Source organism: Protopterus annectens, chromosome 1.part0, assembly GCF_019279795.1.
Source record: "Protopterus annectens isolate FY-2018-M chromosome 1.part0, PAN1.0, whole genome shotgun sequence".
Lineage (NCBI taxonomy): Eukaryota > Metazoa > Chordata > Ceratodontiformes > Protopteridae > Protopterus > Protopterus annectens.
The window spans coordinates 524083115-524100614 of record NC_056725.1 but is presented as its reverse complement, the minus strand read 5'-3'; the positions used below and the strand labels follow the sequence as shown (position 1 = coordinate 524100614).

Below are 17500 nucleotides of genomic sequence, written 5' to 3'. Positions count from 1 at the left end.
TCTGTTCCAGAGTATGGGAAGTCTCTGGGGCAGGTATCTATCCTTCCAGCATGTTCTGTTTATTGTGGTGACAAGGTTTAGGTCCCTACAGCGTGTAGCTCTGATTTTTTTACGTGGAGCATGTCCAACAGCTCTGGGTTTGACATAGCTTTTTATGTTAGGCAGAGATCGCCTCTGAGTAGGCAATATGCAATGGAGTAAAGCTGGAGTTTTTTGAGACGGTCTGCATAGGACATCTGTTTGAGGCCAGTAATCCTCTTTGTGAGGTATTTCTGTGGCCTTTCCAGTTGTTGTAGATGTCTTGTGAGGTACATACCAAAAGGGCCGTTGTACTCTATAATGGGTCTAATGAGTGATGGGTAGAGGGGAACAATTACCTCTTTTTTTCTGGATGAGAAACCTTTTGTAATGAGGTGAGCCACGTAGAAGGATTTCCTGACCACTGTGGCGATGTGATTATCAAAGGAGAGACTACTGTCCACCTGTGTCCCAAGGTCTCTTATCACACTTTCAGTGTTAAATAGACTGCCACCTTTGTGGAAGTTCATGGGTACAGAGTTTTTACCAAACAGGATGACAATGCACTTTTTGGCATTGAGCTTCAGACTTCAAAACTTTAAGAACTGCTCTACACACTCCTATATACATAATCAGACACAATGAACTCACAATATGTGCAAGTTCCTTATTCAAGGTTGTCTGGTATAGGGTATGTATATATGTGTGTGTGTGTGTGTGTGTGTGTGTGTGTGTGTGTGTGTGTGCGCGCGCGCACATGTATATGTCTGTCAGATGTGTACTAAATGTTAAGAGTGCTGTATACATGGAGAGAGTGTACAATGTGCTGAACTATGCATCTTTGTTGTTCAGGGTTCCCCCCAAACCACATACTACAGTGTCAGCTTTATTTATTTATTTGTCTTTGTTTAGCAGGAAAGTCCTACTGGGTAATACCTATTTTCAGCAGAAGCCCGGTGACTGCATTATACTAAGTTCCAGTTAAACACAGTAGTTAAATTTCTATTTACATTTATACACAAACAGTTGTTACAGATATACATTCTTAAGATTTTACAGAGGTGGAAGTTACTAAAGAAAAAGCCCATGTGCAACTTAGTGGATTGTACAGGCAGCAGTTATGTATAAAATTGCTTTGTCATTTCAGTGAGAGGTTGAGTGTATTCTGTTTAAGGAGAGTATTGCAGAGTATCATAAGGTGAACACAAAGTCTCAACAGTGAGATGAGCATGTGCAGGACCAGGACTGGTTACGTTGTTGTTTAAGCAGTGGTTTAAAAACTACTGAGTTTGTAGGAGAGTTTTATTTGTGTGGGGATACTACTCCAGAGTTTAGCAACATATTGGGAGTAGAACAAGTCTCCTGCAACATTACTTGACTTATTTGTAAGTAAGAAGAATTTGTTACTACAGTGGAGGTCCCTTGCTGGACAGTAGGTCAGTAATAAGTTATGCGGTGCAGGGCATTTTTCTGGATGATGAATGAGTCTGTGTGCTGTAGTTAGTTGTGAATATGTTGGGTAGCTGTGTAGTTCAAGCCAGTTAACTGCTTTAAGCTATGACAATGGTAGGTCCTATGAGTGAGATTGCTGTCAAATTTAGCTACTGTGTTGTAGCAGGAGGCAAGTTTCTTTCGAGTATTGTTTATGCTTATTAGGAAAGGAACGGCATATAAGAAAATTGGCAAAAAGAAGGTAATGGCTAGAGTTTTTCTTGTAGTATCTGTAAGGAATTCATTTATCCTATAAAGGGAGCCTAGTTTCTGGTGAGAATATTTAATGGTGTGTAATATATGCTGGTCATATTTGAGATTGTCATTTATTATAAAGCCTACAAGTTTACTGTGAGTTCCAGTTTCAATGATGGTATTTGCTGACTTTATGGTAAAAAATGTTTTTGATTTTGACAACTTTTTGAGCTAAAATGCTTTAATTGGTTTTCTTGTGGGTGAGGAGGAGGTTTGATTATTTGAGCCAGGTTTCTACAGTGGAGACAGATTATTGGGTAATGTCTTGGAGCTTATTTATTGTTGAGGTCAAACACATTAATGTTGAGTTGTCTGCATACTGAGCTAAACTAGCATGGTGAGTGGAGGTGTGATGGCCATTAAAAATATATGAAATAGGAGAGAACCAAGGATACAGCCCTGAAGGAATCCTGCAGTAACTGGTAGAAAGGATGAGTAGGTTTGTTGCAAATTAACAGCTTGTTGCTTTCCAGATGGGTAACTAAGAAACTACAACAGAGAGTATTGTGAAAGTCCTATTGAGGAAAGTCGAACAAGCAGTTGCTGGTATGAGACAGTATTAAATGTCTTGGACAAGTCTATGAATTTGGTGGACACAATGTTGGTTTATTACACTGGTAAAATGTAGTAGAGCAGTAGTGGTGCTGTGCCAGGACTTAAAGCCATGTTGTGATTCTGAAAGCAGGTTACTTGAGGTTGGGTACTGCATTAGCTGCATATGGATGCATTTCTCTAATATTTTGGAGAGGGGGAGAGAATCACTATTGATCTGTAGTTATTACAGTCTGTAGATGTGCCACTTTTATGCAGTGGTATGATGCAGGATTTTTTCCACAGTGATGGGATATATTTTTCTGCTGTGGACCTATTAATTAATATGAACACGAGGAAGGCTATGACTTCTGCGGCTATTTTTGGTAGTCTGATGGTAGTTGGTCTACAGCTATGGAAGTAGTTTTTAGTGTAAGGATCAACTTCCTTAAGAGCGAGGAGGGTACTGGACTAAAACTGAAGAGATGTGGGTGGTTTTGACTGGACAGGAGTAGAGAGAGTAAGGCAGATCTATTAGTGCCTAACAGAATATGCATAGTGTAGGGACAAAGTCTGTCGTATTGTCTGTGTTTGGAGAGGGAGTGGTGGTCTTTCCAGGGTGTAGTAGTTCATTTAGCGATAACCAAAAATGTTTTGTGTTCTTTTTATGCTAGTCTTATAGGTTGGTATAGTATCTTTGCTTATCCTGTTTGACATGGAGTTTTGTAATGTTTCCAAGGTGCCTAAATTGCTGGAAGGCATTTTGAGTTCTATTTTTATGCAATTTTTTCTAGGATTTATCCCTTTTTGTCATGATTTTTTTGTTTCGTTTGTCAGCCATGGTGTGGGGTTGGACTTCACTCTTTTGCTACGTACTAGTGCTAGATTATTTAAGGTCTGTAAGAATATGTTATTAAAGTGCTTTACAGCAGTATCTAGTGGCATTGTTGTAAGTACATTCCAGTTATACTGTTTTAAGTGTTTCATTGAAAATATCCTTACTGAAACTGGTTGTATTTCATATTTGATTATAGATAATATGTTTATAGAGGTTAGGGTGAGTTCTAATAGCATATGTTGGTATGTGGTCACTTAATGCTATCTGAGAGGCAACCTACTTTTGTCAGCTTGTCTGGATTGTTCGTAAGAATCCAGTCTAATGTTGATAGTGTTTAATAGCTTTACTTGTTGAATAATGCAGGGTACAGTCTAATACAAAAATCATATTTAAAATACATTGCCTCCTGTGCAAGCTGAAAACATGCCAAGTGCATGCAGAAATATCTACCATATACTGACAGTACAGTTACAGAGTAAATGGTTGCAATACCAAAATCAGCCACAACCTTGCTGTGATGCTGTTGAACACTGCTGTTGCCACCTATGCCCGTAACAGAGTGGCACAGCAGAAAACACTGTTACAGTGTTAGGGAGCTGAAGGGCCGCAAAACAAAGGGAAGGAGTGGGAAGGGACAATTTGCAGGCAACAGATTTTAATGAATACTGTGCGTGGAGTGATAAGTTGGGGAGGACTGCCGGGGAAACTGGCAGTGGTATTAAGGAATGAGTCATGGATGGAGAATGAGCTCAAGTGCTGACAAACATACAACTTCTAAGCTTTCTACTTTGCTGCTTGGTCAAGCTTTGAATTGAGGTCTCTGATGGGCACAGTGAGAAGAATTAAGGTGAGAGGGATGTTAGCAAGGAAAAAGCCTTGGAGAAAACAAGTGCTCGGAGTAAAACCAAAATGCAGATAATGTTCCATTCACTGGCTAAACTTACTGCACTAACCTGTACGTGTAAGACTGTGACACTCCTGATGCAGTAAGGATTCTCACCAACTCTCCAAGTTGCACTGTAGTTTTGGTTCATATTTAGTAGGAATTCATTCTGTGTGGTTCTGCTTCAATCTATTTTTGTTGTTGTGCAGTCACAACAAAGTTATTTTTAATGAAGAAAAATATAGATATACTGTGCATGCTGCGATAATATGATTGTGTGTGTGTGTGTGTGTGTGTGTATATTTGTGTTTGTTGAGACAACAGACAAAGATGGAGAGAGAGAGACAGAGGCGGACAAAAAGGTTACTAGCTAGTACACAGCTCAACCAAAGCAAATTTAGGGAAGAGCATTGTGGCATCAATGAGCTGAACCTGGGCCAGCTTTTCTTTTTTCATTTTCTCTTCTACAATGATTTATCAGTCAGTGCTATGTTAATGGCAGTCAGAAGTTGTACAGACTGGACTTCTTCTTTCGGCTTTTCCCGGCTAGGGGTCGCCACAGCGATTCACCTAATTCCATTTCTTCCTGTCCTCTGCATCTTGATCTGTCACACCAACCACCTGCATGTTCTCTCTAACCACATCCATAAACCTTATCTTAGGCCATCCTCTTTTCCTCTTACCTGGTAGCGTCATCCTTAGCATCCTTTTCCCAATATATCCAGCATCCCTCCTCAGCAAATGTCCAAACCAACGCAATCTCGCTTCTCTGGGCTTTGTCTCTAAACTGTCCAACCTGGGCTGAACCTCTAATATACTTATTCCTAATCCTGTCTACCCTTGTCACACCCAGTGCAAGTCTTAACATCTCTGCCACATCCAGCTCTAACTCCTGCCTTTTTGTCAATGCCACTGTCTCCAACCCATATAACATAGCTGGTCTCGCTACCCTTTCGTAGACCTTCCCTTTCACTCTTACTGGTACTCATCTGTCACAAATCACTCCTGACACTCTTCTCCACCCACTCCACCCTGCCTGTACCCTCTTCTTCACCTCTCTTCCACACTCGCCATTACTCTGAACTGTTGATCCCAAGTATTTAAACTCATCCACCTTCGCCAACTCTACTCCCTGCATCCTCACCATTCCTCTATCCTCCCTTTCATTCACACATATATTCTGTCTTAGTCCGGCTGACCTTCATTCCTCTCCTCTCTAGAGCATATCTCCACCTCTCCAGGTTCTCCTCAACCTGTTCCCTACTCTCACTACATATCACAATGTCATCTGCAATCATAGTCCACGGGGACTCCTGTCTGATCTCGTCTGTCAACCTGTCCATCACCAGTGCAAATAAGAAAGGGCTCAGAGCTGATCCGTGATGTAATCCCACCTCCACCTTAAACGCATCTGTCACTCCCACTGCAGATCTTACCACTGTCACACTACCCTTGTACATATCCTGTACCACTCTTACATACTTCTCTGCCACTCCCAACTTCCTCATACAATACCACAACTCCTCTCTAGGCACCCTGTCATATGCTTTCTCTAAGTCCATAAAGACACAATGCAACTCCTTCTGACCTTCTCTGTACTTCTCCATCAACACTCTCAGAGCAAACATCACATCTGTAGTGCTCTTTCCTGGCATGAAACCATACTGCTGATCACTAATCATCACCTCCCTTCTTAACCTAGCTTCCACTACTCTTTCCCATAATTTCATGCTGTGACTGATCAGTTTTATCCCTCTGTAGTTACTACAGCTCTGCACATCACCCTTATTCTTAAAAATTGGTACCAAAACACTTTCTCCACTTCTCAGGCATCCTCTCACTTTCCAAGATTTCATTAAACAATCTGGTTAAAAATTCCACTGCCATTTCTCCTAAACACCTCCAAGCTTCCACAGGTATGTCATCTGGACGAACAGCCTTTCCATTCTTCATCCTCTTCATAGCTATCCTTACTTCCGCCTTGCTAATCCATTGCACTTCCTGATTAACTATCCCCACATCATCCAGCCTTCTCTCTCTCTCTCTCTCTCTCTCTCTCTCTCTCTCTCTCTCATTCGCTTCATTCATCAGCCCCTCAAAGTACTCCTTCCATCTGTTCAACACATTCTCCTCGCTAGTGAGTACGCTTCCCTCATTATCCTTTATCACTCCTTACCTGCTGCACAACTTTCCTAGCTCGGTCCCTCTGTCTAGCCAATCGGTACAGGTCGGACTGGACATTACCTAAAAAAATCAATGATTTTCTAATTAAACCGGTGTGGAGCTGCAATAGTAGTGCATTTACTCTTGGCCAGACAAACAGATTTTACTATCTGTGAATAAAAGCTCATTGCAATCCAAACCACTGATGACTGTTTTTCCCCCCAAATGTACATGGACAGTATATGTATATTTTTTCCACATCACTGTCCAGCTAGGAAAGATCTGTCATCTTTGTGCTGCTACTGCTGCATCCTTGGCTCCTGGAAGATGACTATCCTGAGAGGAGCAACCGAACTGTGAATTAAATCACTGTGCAACACAATAAACTGTAAGGTCAGACTGATACACTAATCTGTCATTTTACAGAAGCAACTAGCTCATTTATGGTGTTCTGTGCTACTGGCATTGAAGCAGCTTAAGCTAGTTAAGGTCACATACCAGTAACTCAAACAACTGCTATTTATTTCATTTCATAATAAAATCTAATGACAGTAGAAAAGTGGTATCTAAAAAACTGAACAGCAGTCTTTCCAAGTAAAGCTTCACTAAAACAAATGTATGTCAGTCTAGCAGCAGCGACAATAGCAACAGTAACAACAACAAGGCTGCTCATTTACTCTCTCTCACTGTTAGAATCAGGTGGGTGATCTTCAGACCACCACATAAAAAACTGCTGCCATTTCTCCCACTGCTAGCAGTTTTACAACCGTCTGTCTACCTGACTTCCACTATTACATACACAGACAGTGGTGCAGGAGGATTTGTCAGGTGCCAGATTCAGATTTAGATTCAAAATCAATTGCCCTCACCTGTACATCTGTCCTGGCATACTCAAAACTTCTCCTTCCTCAGCCTGAACACTCCCCACCCCAACTCCACTGATGAGAAGCAGGCATCTGTTAAACAGAAATTTGTCAGGTTTATTTGTTTACTGCTAACCAGGTGACTAGACTAATCTTCAGACCCTTTCAGCACACAGAGGTATACGATTATGCATGCAGATTGGTCAAGATATGAAAAAAGATACATCAGTTATTTGAAGGTATATATAAAGCCATGGACATCATGTATTGCACAAACTTTGTACACCTTTTATATGCACAATAAAACTATCTGTTGGTACGTACACAGTGTTACTGTGGTATGCAGATTGCTCGTTGCTTCTGTAATGCTGACAACTGTACAATTTTTCAGGTGGTTTTTCAACTCTTTCTTGAAAATAAAGAAATACGCTCGATTCTTAGTAGGAAAATTAGCACAGCTTGCTCATGCAGTTTTACTAAATGCTCCTCCCCCATCACTATGCAAAACATAGGATGTTTCAAAGTAAAGGTTTCTTGATTTGTTGGCCTGAGTGGGTTAATGGTGGGAAGTCAATTAGGTTTGACTGAACTTGGTCAAAACAATCATTGACCTGAAACTTTACGTTAGGAAGCTCAATTTAAATTTGATGTTTGGGAGCACATACTCTGTAGACAGTAACAATTTTAGGATCCCCAGTACTTACAACCCCCCTCTCCACCCGCTATTACAGATTTTTGAACTAATTTGTGAATTGGACATTCGCTAAAGGTTTCAAAATAATATCATGATGCCTAACTCTCAGTATAGACATTCACAAAAAGAGAAGGAATGTCTCGATTCAATCAAACATCATGATATTCGGTTTTGTAAACCAGATAAGGGTGGAGGGATTGTGGTTTTTGATGGGGCAGATTATAAAGTAAGGATGTCTAGGTTACTCGATAGTCCCTCTTACTCTATTAGTTCACGTTCTGAAACCAACAAGGCGTATAACACCATCAAAAATTCTATAGAGGATATGTATATTGAGGGCCGCATCACACAAAACATTTACAATTATATGTTTACAGTTTACCCTAGGTTTCCATGCCTATTTGGGATTCCTAAAATCCATAAGGATTTATCCAATCCCCCTATGAGACCTTTAGTTGATGGTAGGGGCTCCCCGACTTACCCTTGTGCGAAAGTTGTGGATAACATTCTACAGAAGTATGTGGCTAACATCACCCAAATTTGCAAAGACTCTTGGTCTTTTCTCGACAAAGTCAATAATATACCTTTTGACGCAAGGTACAATTTTCTTACCATAGACGTCAAAGACCTTTACACTAGTATTCCACATGATATAGCCCTGGACTGGATTGACCAATTGTTGAGATTTAATGGTAGTACAGTTAAATGAGTTGGACACAGTCCGTGAATTGTTAGATTTAGTTTTAAGTAACAATTTCTTCATGTTTGAAGATAATTTTTACTTACAAAAAATCGGGGTAGCAATGGGCTCTCCTTGTGCAGCAAGTGTCGCTAACATTGTTATGGTTCAATGGGAACATCTTTATGTCCTCAACAACGTTTAGTTTAAAGAAAAGTTCATTCTTTATACCCGCTACCTGGATGACATTTTCATCTTATTGGACGGTGACCAATCAGTTAGCGACACATTAGTTGAATATTTCAATTCAACTACCCAGTTTTTGAAATTCACTTCCACATACCACACCGACTCCATTGCCTACCTCGATATTCTACTATCTAAGAATATCTTTTCTCAGAAATACACTGCCAATATTCACAGAAAGATTACGTATTCTAACTCATTTTTACATTTCTCCAGTTGTCATCCTTTTTACCAAAAACGAGCTATAGTTAAAGGACAACTGGTAAGAGCGGCCCGTATCATCACACTGGACAGTGACGTTTTTGTAGAATGTAGCCACCTGAGAAGTATGTTTTCTCACTGTGGGTACCCAGATAACATGCTTGATGCAATTATTGATGAAGTGACTGCCAAACGGCTGTGACAGTTTTATAAACCAATCTTGAATAGAGATTACTACCTATCCAACGAAGTAGATGGTTTACTCGGCGAGTCTGAGACTAATTTTACAACTGCCCACTCCAGAGTGAGTCCAGAGGTTACATTTATAACAACGTACAACCTCAACAGTAAGGAATGCTTTCAGGTCTTGTGTAAAAACTGGGCTTTGTTTAAGGGTGACACTAATGTCTATCAGAAATTAGGTAATTACCCAGTTGTTACATATAAAAGAGCTAAAAATCTTAAAGCTTACTTCGAACAACATCACATAAGAACAGTGAGAACAGCTGGTATGTATAAATGCCAAGCATGTAATCACTGTCAGCATATTATTGAATCTAACAGATTTAAAGTACATGACTAAGAATACTTGTTGAAGCTGAGGGTAAATTGTAATTCTAAGATGGTCATCTATTTAGCTAAGTGCCAATTCTGTCCTGCTTTTTACATAGGCAAGACAGAACGTCGTATTCGTAACCGTATATACGAACACATTTATGCAATCAAAAAACAAAAATTAGAAAATGCACTGGCAAAACACATTTCAGTATATTCAGACCACACGTTTAAATTTTTGGTTATTGATCAAATATCTCAAGACCCTAGAGGAAGTCCCATGCCCCTTAAACTAGAAGAATTAGAGCTATACTGGCAAATCAGATTAAATGCATACAATGTACCAGGTTTGAATGAAAACTGCTCTTTAAGCAGTGTTCTTAAACTCAAGAGTCTTAATAGGTAATTTTGTTTATTTCACTTTACTCCAGTTACAATAAAAGAATGATTTATGCTTTGTCGGTACATTAGTTTATTTGCTGCTTTAGTATTATAGCTAGTTGACACATTATTTTATGTGTTTATAGTGATTAGTATTATAACTATTTTATTTTCTACATTTATAGTTACATTCTTGATTTTAATTGTTGCTTTTTGGAGTTTTATTGTTTTTCTTTCACAGTTTCATATGTAGCGGTGCATTGCTGATATTATTATAATAATTGTTTTCTTACCATATAATATGAGTATCTTTTACACTAGTTATTGTTTGGAATGAGTGCTTCCATTTTAAGAAGTTAATTGGATAATTGACTAACCTTTAGTGGTCGTATATAAATGTTGCTTATGTGTAGTAGTCTTTATCTGAAGAAGTTTATTCATTGTAATAAACGAAAAGCGCTTAATCTTATCGCAAGTGTCATTCTTTTTGTGCTGCATCGTGGTTGCATCGTGGTTACTTCCTTGTTTTTGGACTATTAATTAGGTTTTTACGCAACAGATGGGCAGTGTTTGAGGTGTAGTAATTTAAATGTGAGTGAAAGTTCATTAGTAAGTTGGCCCTTTATAAGGTTAAATGGTAATGATGCCTAGTGTTAGACCATAAAACAAAATGATAGATCTTAAGAGTTGTTTGAAGTAATTCTTTACTGCCTGTGGAGTAAAAGTAAAGGAGCAGCAGGAAATATTCCAGTTTTGCAATAAGAAAATTAACTCATATTGCCTTTCTTGCTAAATATTAAGTGACTCCTTACACACTGGTGTATTCATTAAGTTTGAACACAGAGGTGCAAAAGCACTGTGCATACAAAGGTTTGTATAATGTTAAGACAAGACTGTTTTACACCCCCCCATATTATGTTTGGCGCAGCAAAGGAAAAATATTATGGAGCATCTAAATGACACAGCATGTTACTTCCAAATAAGCTGGACAATGAAAGTGTATTTACACTAACTAATAAGAAAACACAATTACACAGAATGGGGGTGCAGAAATTTTGCAGTGCAGCAACTACCAATCATGCCACTGACATTTGTGAGTTGCAGGTGCCTCATCAAAGAGTATGAAAGTGACCAGCAGTGTCTCTCCAGGAAATGGTGCTGGACCCTCTCTTTTTTGGTATTTACTTCACAGTTCTCCAGTCAGAAAGCCAAGATCTCTGGCTAACAAAGCTTGTGGATGTTTGCAAACTCACCCTAGGTCAACCCAAACACTACACAATAAACTCTCCCTAGTAAACTCTTGGTGCACTAAAATGTGATCACACTAAATACTAAAAGATGTATTACCATTACTTTTGGTAGACAACACCTCCACTTATAATACTGTCAAGGCAACACACCTATGCAAAATGAAAATGTAGCTATGGACTTAGTTACATGGGTTGATAGCTCCCTCTCTTTTGAGCATCATATAACAAAAGCTGTCATGAAATCATTTTATTCAGCCCAGCGAATTAACAAAAGAATATCATCAAGGTCTAAAGAAGTAATCACTCCCTTATACTCAGCATTGATAAGGCCAATTAGTGAGTGCAATATCCCTTTGGGATGTATTTTCCTAAACATATCAAACAACTAGAAAGATCCCAAAGATTCCTAACCAAAAGTATCACTGGCCTCAAGAGCATGAGCTACTGAGAGAGACTGAAATGTTAATCCCTTTATTTAATGTCTTATAAATTTTTGTGGGGAGATCTTGGTCTCGTTTACAGAGCCATTACAGACCAGATTATTGTGGAACTCCTGTTTCCCGGAAAGTCCAATATCTCCCCGATGCTAGAATAAGGGACCTAAATCTTCACCAACAGATACATAAAGCCCTGCATGTTAAGCACTGCAACTCACTACCCCTGTGGGAGGTACTGATAAGGCAAGAGTGGCGATGAGACTCAGTAGCATTGGAATATCTATGAATCTATGAAATCAAAAAGACTTCAGCAATTTCCTGAGAGAGGACTTATTGTTACACTGTGTGGGATGTAACAAGGCATACACTGAAAAAGGGGTACTGTACTATAGACACAAACACCACCTTGCAATACAACGTAGCTGGGGGTGGGGGTGAGTACCACAAACATGAAGACTGTGTTATAATTTTACACTTGGAAGGATGGAGGGAATAAGACTGCTCTTGACATAAGCATTATAGTACAAAACAATACATACTTAAACACAATACAGAGGATGAGAAACTACTCCAGGCATGAGTGTTTCACTACATTCTTAAAAGGAAGAAGGGTGGCAGGGTTCAGTAAGACTGCTTCCCAGGAAATGATACACAGGGGAGGTGTAGGGGGTTTACTTTTGTATACTGCCTGCTGGGATATGACATGCAAGGGGATCTGCCCAATAAATAAGCACTACTTTAGGAGTACAAATGTAGAATGTTGTCTGCCCTAGATATAAGAATGACATAGTAACAATCAACTGAGAGGAGGGTAGGGGTTATACAACAGTACAAATAAGGAAGGCCAACTGGCAGAGTCACTCAGAATGTAAAGCGGGAGGGCTTCAATAGGGATACCAACTGGCAGACCCGGCCAAATGCGAAACAGACATTTCCAGAATGCCTTCAGGACATATTTACGTAGTCAAAATTCTTCTAATACTTTGCAGAAAAGGGCCTGTTCATGACTCATTAAGAATAATGGCTTCTGAAGACTAATTGGAAGTTAAACAATGCTAAATGACAACAAACAATAAAAATTTTTAATGTGAAAAGTGATGCCAAAGAACTTAAAACTCCCTGAACTGTATTGCATTATACATTTAATTATTCAGAATTTACTGTATGTTTATGAACTACACTATGTTAATTTCTGCTTCTGTTTGTATTCCCAGGCTGAACCAGTGAACTGTCCAAAAAAACCTGTGTTTTACCTCAGGTAACAAAAAAAAAATAATTCACACTGCCTCCTTTCCACTGTTAAGTAGGATCAACTAAAAATGTGACTGATGCCCCACAAGCCTTAAAAACAAACAAAGCCTAATCATACATTCAGTGATGTAGCTCCCCAAATATGAATGGCTTAGCCAAAAGAGGCACTCACCCCTCCCCTTCCATTTATAAAGTGAAAACAGAAGCATCTATAATGCATTATTAAGCTGATTTTCCTTTCTGGAAATTTTAATTTGTGTCACTGCTACAAAATGGCACATATGGTATGCTTAACAAAACAAATGAAAAACAAAGTACATAATTTAATTTAAAATAATTTCACAGATACGAACCATTCTTTCTAGGAGTTGCTGCAACTCTTTCTTCTTCTGCTGGGATTTGGCCTTTTTAATTTTTTTCTGAAGAATCTAGGATAAAAAAAATACCTGTAGTAGAAGTGCAATGCAAATATATCCACATTATTTCACAGGAAAAGAAGAGCAGTACACTGCATTTCTATATTTACTAGTATCAAAAATTTAAATGCCACGAGGCATACACCTACACAAGTATACCAGGTTGATGGCATGGAGCTTAAGCATGTCTGTGTTGCTAGATTTCTTTGTGTTTTTCAGCTTTTCCCGGTTAGGGGTCGCCACAGCGGAACTCCGGTCCGCTAATGATTGGTAGTTGATTTTTTACGTGCCAAGTTATCAGCCCTGACGCACAACCTTCAACGAAGGTACGCCCATTCACGCATGTTTCCACACAGAAGACGCTCTAGCTGGGAATCGAACCGGACAGCGTCTTACTATGAGGCGACAACGCTACCGCAGCACCCCCACCACGGGTGTCTGTGTTGCTAGATCTGCCTGGAAAATAGGTCAGTAAAGAAAGGAAGGACTGAGTGTGAGATTCCCTGTTCATCTTTTCAAGTAGGAGGGGGAGTGATTATTCACTGGTTACCTGGAGGCAAATGAATTTCACAGCATAAACAACATCGACAGCATGGCACACACATGGAAGCACACATACTTCACACAGCAGCAGCAGCATATAAATCAGTGCTGAGTGATGAAGATAAAACCCCATGTACAGCATAAAATCAAAATACCCATTCCTGCAGGGTACTGAACTTGGGAGTTCTAGTGCTAGTGCTGGATGCTGAAAGCTAAGGTCAGTGGGTGAGAGGAAATCTTCTTCTTTCGGCTTTTCCCGGTTAGGGGTCGCCACAGCAGATCATCTGTCCGCTCATGATTGGCAGTGGAGTTTTACAGTGTCGAGTTGCCAGCCCAGCGCCCAACCTTCCACAGAAGGCACACACATGCACACACTCACACCTAGGGCCAATTTAGAGTGTCCAATTCACCTACTGCATGTCTTTGGGATGTGGGAGAAAACCGGAGCACCCGGAGGAAACCTACGCGACCACAGGGAGGACATGCAGACTCCGCACAGAAGGCACCCCAGCTGAGAATTGAACCAGAGAACCTCTTGCTGTGAGGCGACAACTCTAACCGCTGCAGCACCGTGGCCGCCCAGTGGGTGAGAGGAAATGGAATTGGCAAAATAAATTACATGTATAGACAGTATTAGTGAAATAAAACTTAATTCAAAAATTTAAAATGCCAGCACATTTAATCTAACACATCAGATGCCTTCAGACCTTTTAGTTTAATAGATAGATAGATATAGCTATAGCTATATAATGCATGTGTAGACAGTAGGAGTGAAATAAGACTTTATTCAAAAATTTAAAACATCAGCACATTTAATGCAACACATCATAAAATATCATTTGCATACATAAAACACTGTCAGAAAGTTACCTGCCAACTCGGGTGTTGAAAACTAAGGGAAAATCTTTTTTCGTGTAGAAAACTGTGAACCACATACCCTTACATAAGTTGATATGGACCCCCTATCATAACAACTCAACAGATTTCCTAAGATTATATTATGCCCTTAAAAAAGAGTGCCTTCAGTGAAAACAAAATTGGTGGCCAATACAAATTTCTACTGTACAGTCACCTACCAACATATCACCAAATCAAAATACAGCCCCCACAACCCAAAGCACTAGCTTCATTACCCCATCACCCTCCCAAACACTTTGAAACAAAAATACACATTTAAGCACTCACCCAGATTTTCACCATCAAAAGAAGACATTCAGAAAACTGTGCTGGGCACCAAATTCCATTTCGACACACACACAATATCCTGTTGATTATATTAAATTAAACCCTAGAGCATCAAGTCTATAGGTTTCCATCTGAGCCAATCTTAAAATCAAAATGCTCTAGTCCTTCCGAGTTTCCTATGAAAACAGCACTTATGTTACGCTTATTGATCATACTTGATTAAACATTTATAAAATTTATAAATAAAAATCTTTAGGGGCTTCAAAAAACAGCTCCAAACATACCGTCTTCTCATGCATCTTGATGTCATCCACAAAAGCATACGTCTTTTCAAATATGTCAGCTCTGTACTCTCCAGAAAGATCATCAAACCGGGGGTCTCTGGACACCTATAATATTGTCAAAATATAACAATCATCACTAAATCAACTGAGAAATAATGCTTCTGGCAGATAATTTTATATTTTTAAACAGCATATCAATTCAAAATGCTTATTGGAAATTTTGAAAAAAAAAAACATTTTGGAAAAATACAATTTTATTGATGTATCTAGATTCAAAACATAGCATCAGTAGCATGTATACAGATTCCCACTCATCAAAAACTGCTCATTAAATAATAACACACACAGAAACCCCCAGTTATTGAGAATTCACAAATATTGAAACAAACAGCTGTAAAAAAGAAACCCCAAAGAGTATGACTCAAATGTATATGGAAATACACATTGGGAATGTCGCTACTTACATACCCTAATTCTGAAATAACATTAATACACTTGAGCACCCATACTCCATGCTTGCACAACCTACAATAAGACAACCTATCTGGCAGGTTTAAATAGAAGAAGTGTTCAATCAATGGGACACTCAACTACACCAGTACTGTTCTTTGTCAAAGGCACCATCTATCAGTAGGGCTCCCATCAGTGATTATAGCAAGGTGTTCTGATATCTTCTACATATAACTGACGAAGCAAATTTAAAAATCTGGTCTGAATATCTGCTGCATCTTAGAACTCTTTAACTTGCAACAACATAACTTTGTTTCCATGTTTCTTACTCACCTGTTTATTTTACTCAAAATAATGCTGATTTGCAAGTTTGAAGAAAATATATGACTATGCTCAAAACAAAAAACTAAGTCTGTTAAGACTGAAAGGAGCAAAAAACACTACATATTTTCATAGCATAAAAAAAGGAAAATTTCATCCAATTAAAAGTGCAACCACATTTGCCACATAGCACTGATACAAAACACTAAAAAAAATCTGATGTGCAGACTCCTAATTTAATGCCCTGAAGGAGGAAAATACTAATTACGTGGGGAAATACTATACATGTACAGATTCAACATGATGCACTGCATTGATTAAACACACAACTGAGACTGCCGGGGAGTAAAACAGCTCTACAAAGTGTTCAATATGCATTTTTAAAACAAAAAGTCAAGAATGAAGCACCTGAAATCTCTCACAACCTATACTGAGAGGAACACTGCACAACTGTTGTGCATCCCTTTAACAGTCATAGGAGATGCATAAAACTAAAAAAATATATACGAGTCTATGACAAGATGCCCATCATGCAGAAAAAAAGGTCAAATCACAAAGATCTGAATACATACTACCTCAAATCACAAAGCTTCAAGAAAAAATCTATTTTTAAAAGGCAAGCCTCCCTGAACCCCCCTACCACACCCCTTATATATACCAATTTCAAGACCGCAATACACAGAGGAAAGGGTAATTTCCCTGATCCCCACTGTACAGTAATCTCATACAGAATACATGTGTATGTGTGTGTGTGTGTGTGTATATATATATATATATATATATATATATATATATATATATGTGTGTGTGTGTATATGTATATATATATATATATATATATATATATATATATGGGTCTACCTGACAACACCGACGTACTACAACACCAACAACGAAATCACCGACACCACATAACCGAAAGTTCACAAACAGGAAACCTCACATGCCCGACACACCACAATCCCGACAATCAACAAACAAAACAAATCCCCTGTCCAAAAAGCACACACACAACACAAGCACAACAAAATCCTTACAAACCCACACTAAACCTTACATACACAACTATCTATAACCTTAACCCAAACTCTAACCCTAAGGTCTGTCACTATCGCACACTCACCTAATCCGCGCCCTAACCCTAACTCACTTAACCCGCCCCTAACCCTAAAGACTGTCACTATCGCACACTCACCTAACCCGCCTCTAACCCTAACTCACTTAACCCGCCCCTAACCCTAAAGACTGTCACTATCGCACACTCACCTAACCCGCGCCCTAACCCTAACTCACTTAACCCACCCCTAACCCTAAAGACTGTCACTATCGCACACTCACCTAACCCGCGCCCTAACCCTAACTCACTTAACCCACCCCTATCCCTAGAGTCCGTCAATATCACCCTAACGTCCGTCACTACCGCATACTTACACAGCCTTTTCACATGTCAGTGTTCTCAGCGTCGGGGTTTTCATCCGTCGGTCATCTCAGTTTTCGATCTTCTGGTGTCGGTGTTCTCATCGTCGGCATTCTCAGCTTTCGGCGTTGTCAGGTAGACCCATATA

At 39.3% G+C, this 17500-nt stretch overlaps 1 protein-coding gene across 1 annotated transcript in view; it reads right to left on the bottom strand.

Moving 5' to 3' along the window:
• RRP36 (ribosomal RNA processing 36) overlaps positions 1–17500 on the bottom strand; it is a 349049-nt gene that overhangs the window by 55810 nt on the left and 275739 nt on the right. Inside the window, exons 4-5 of the mRNA XM_044061146.1 lie at positions 15165–15269; positions 13090–13164 (exon numbers count right to left, since the gene is read on the bottom strand). Of these exons, the coding sequence (XP_043917081.1) occupies positions 13090–13164; positions 15165–15269 (180 nt within the window). The remainder of the gene's footprint in view (positions 1–13089; positions 13165–15164; positions 15270–17500) is intronic.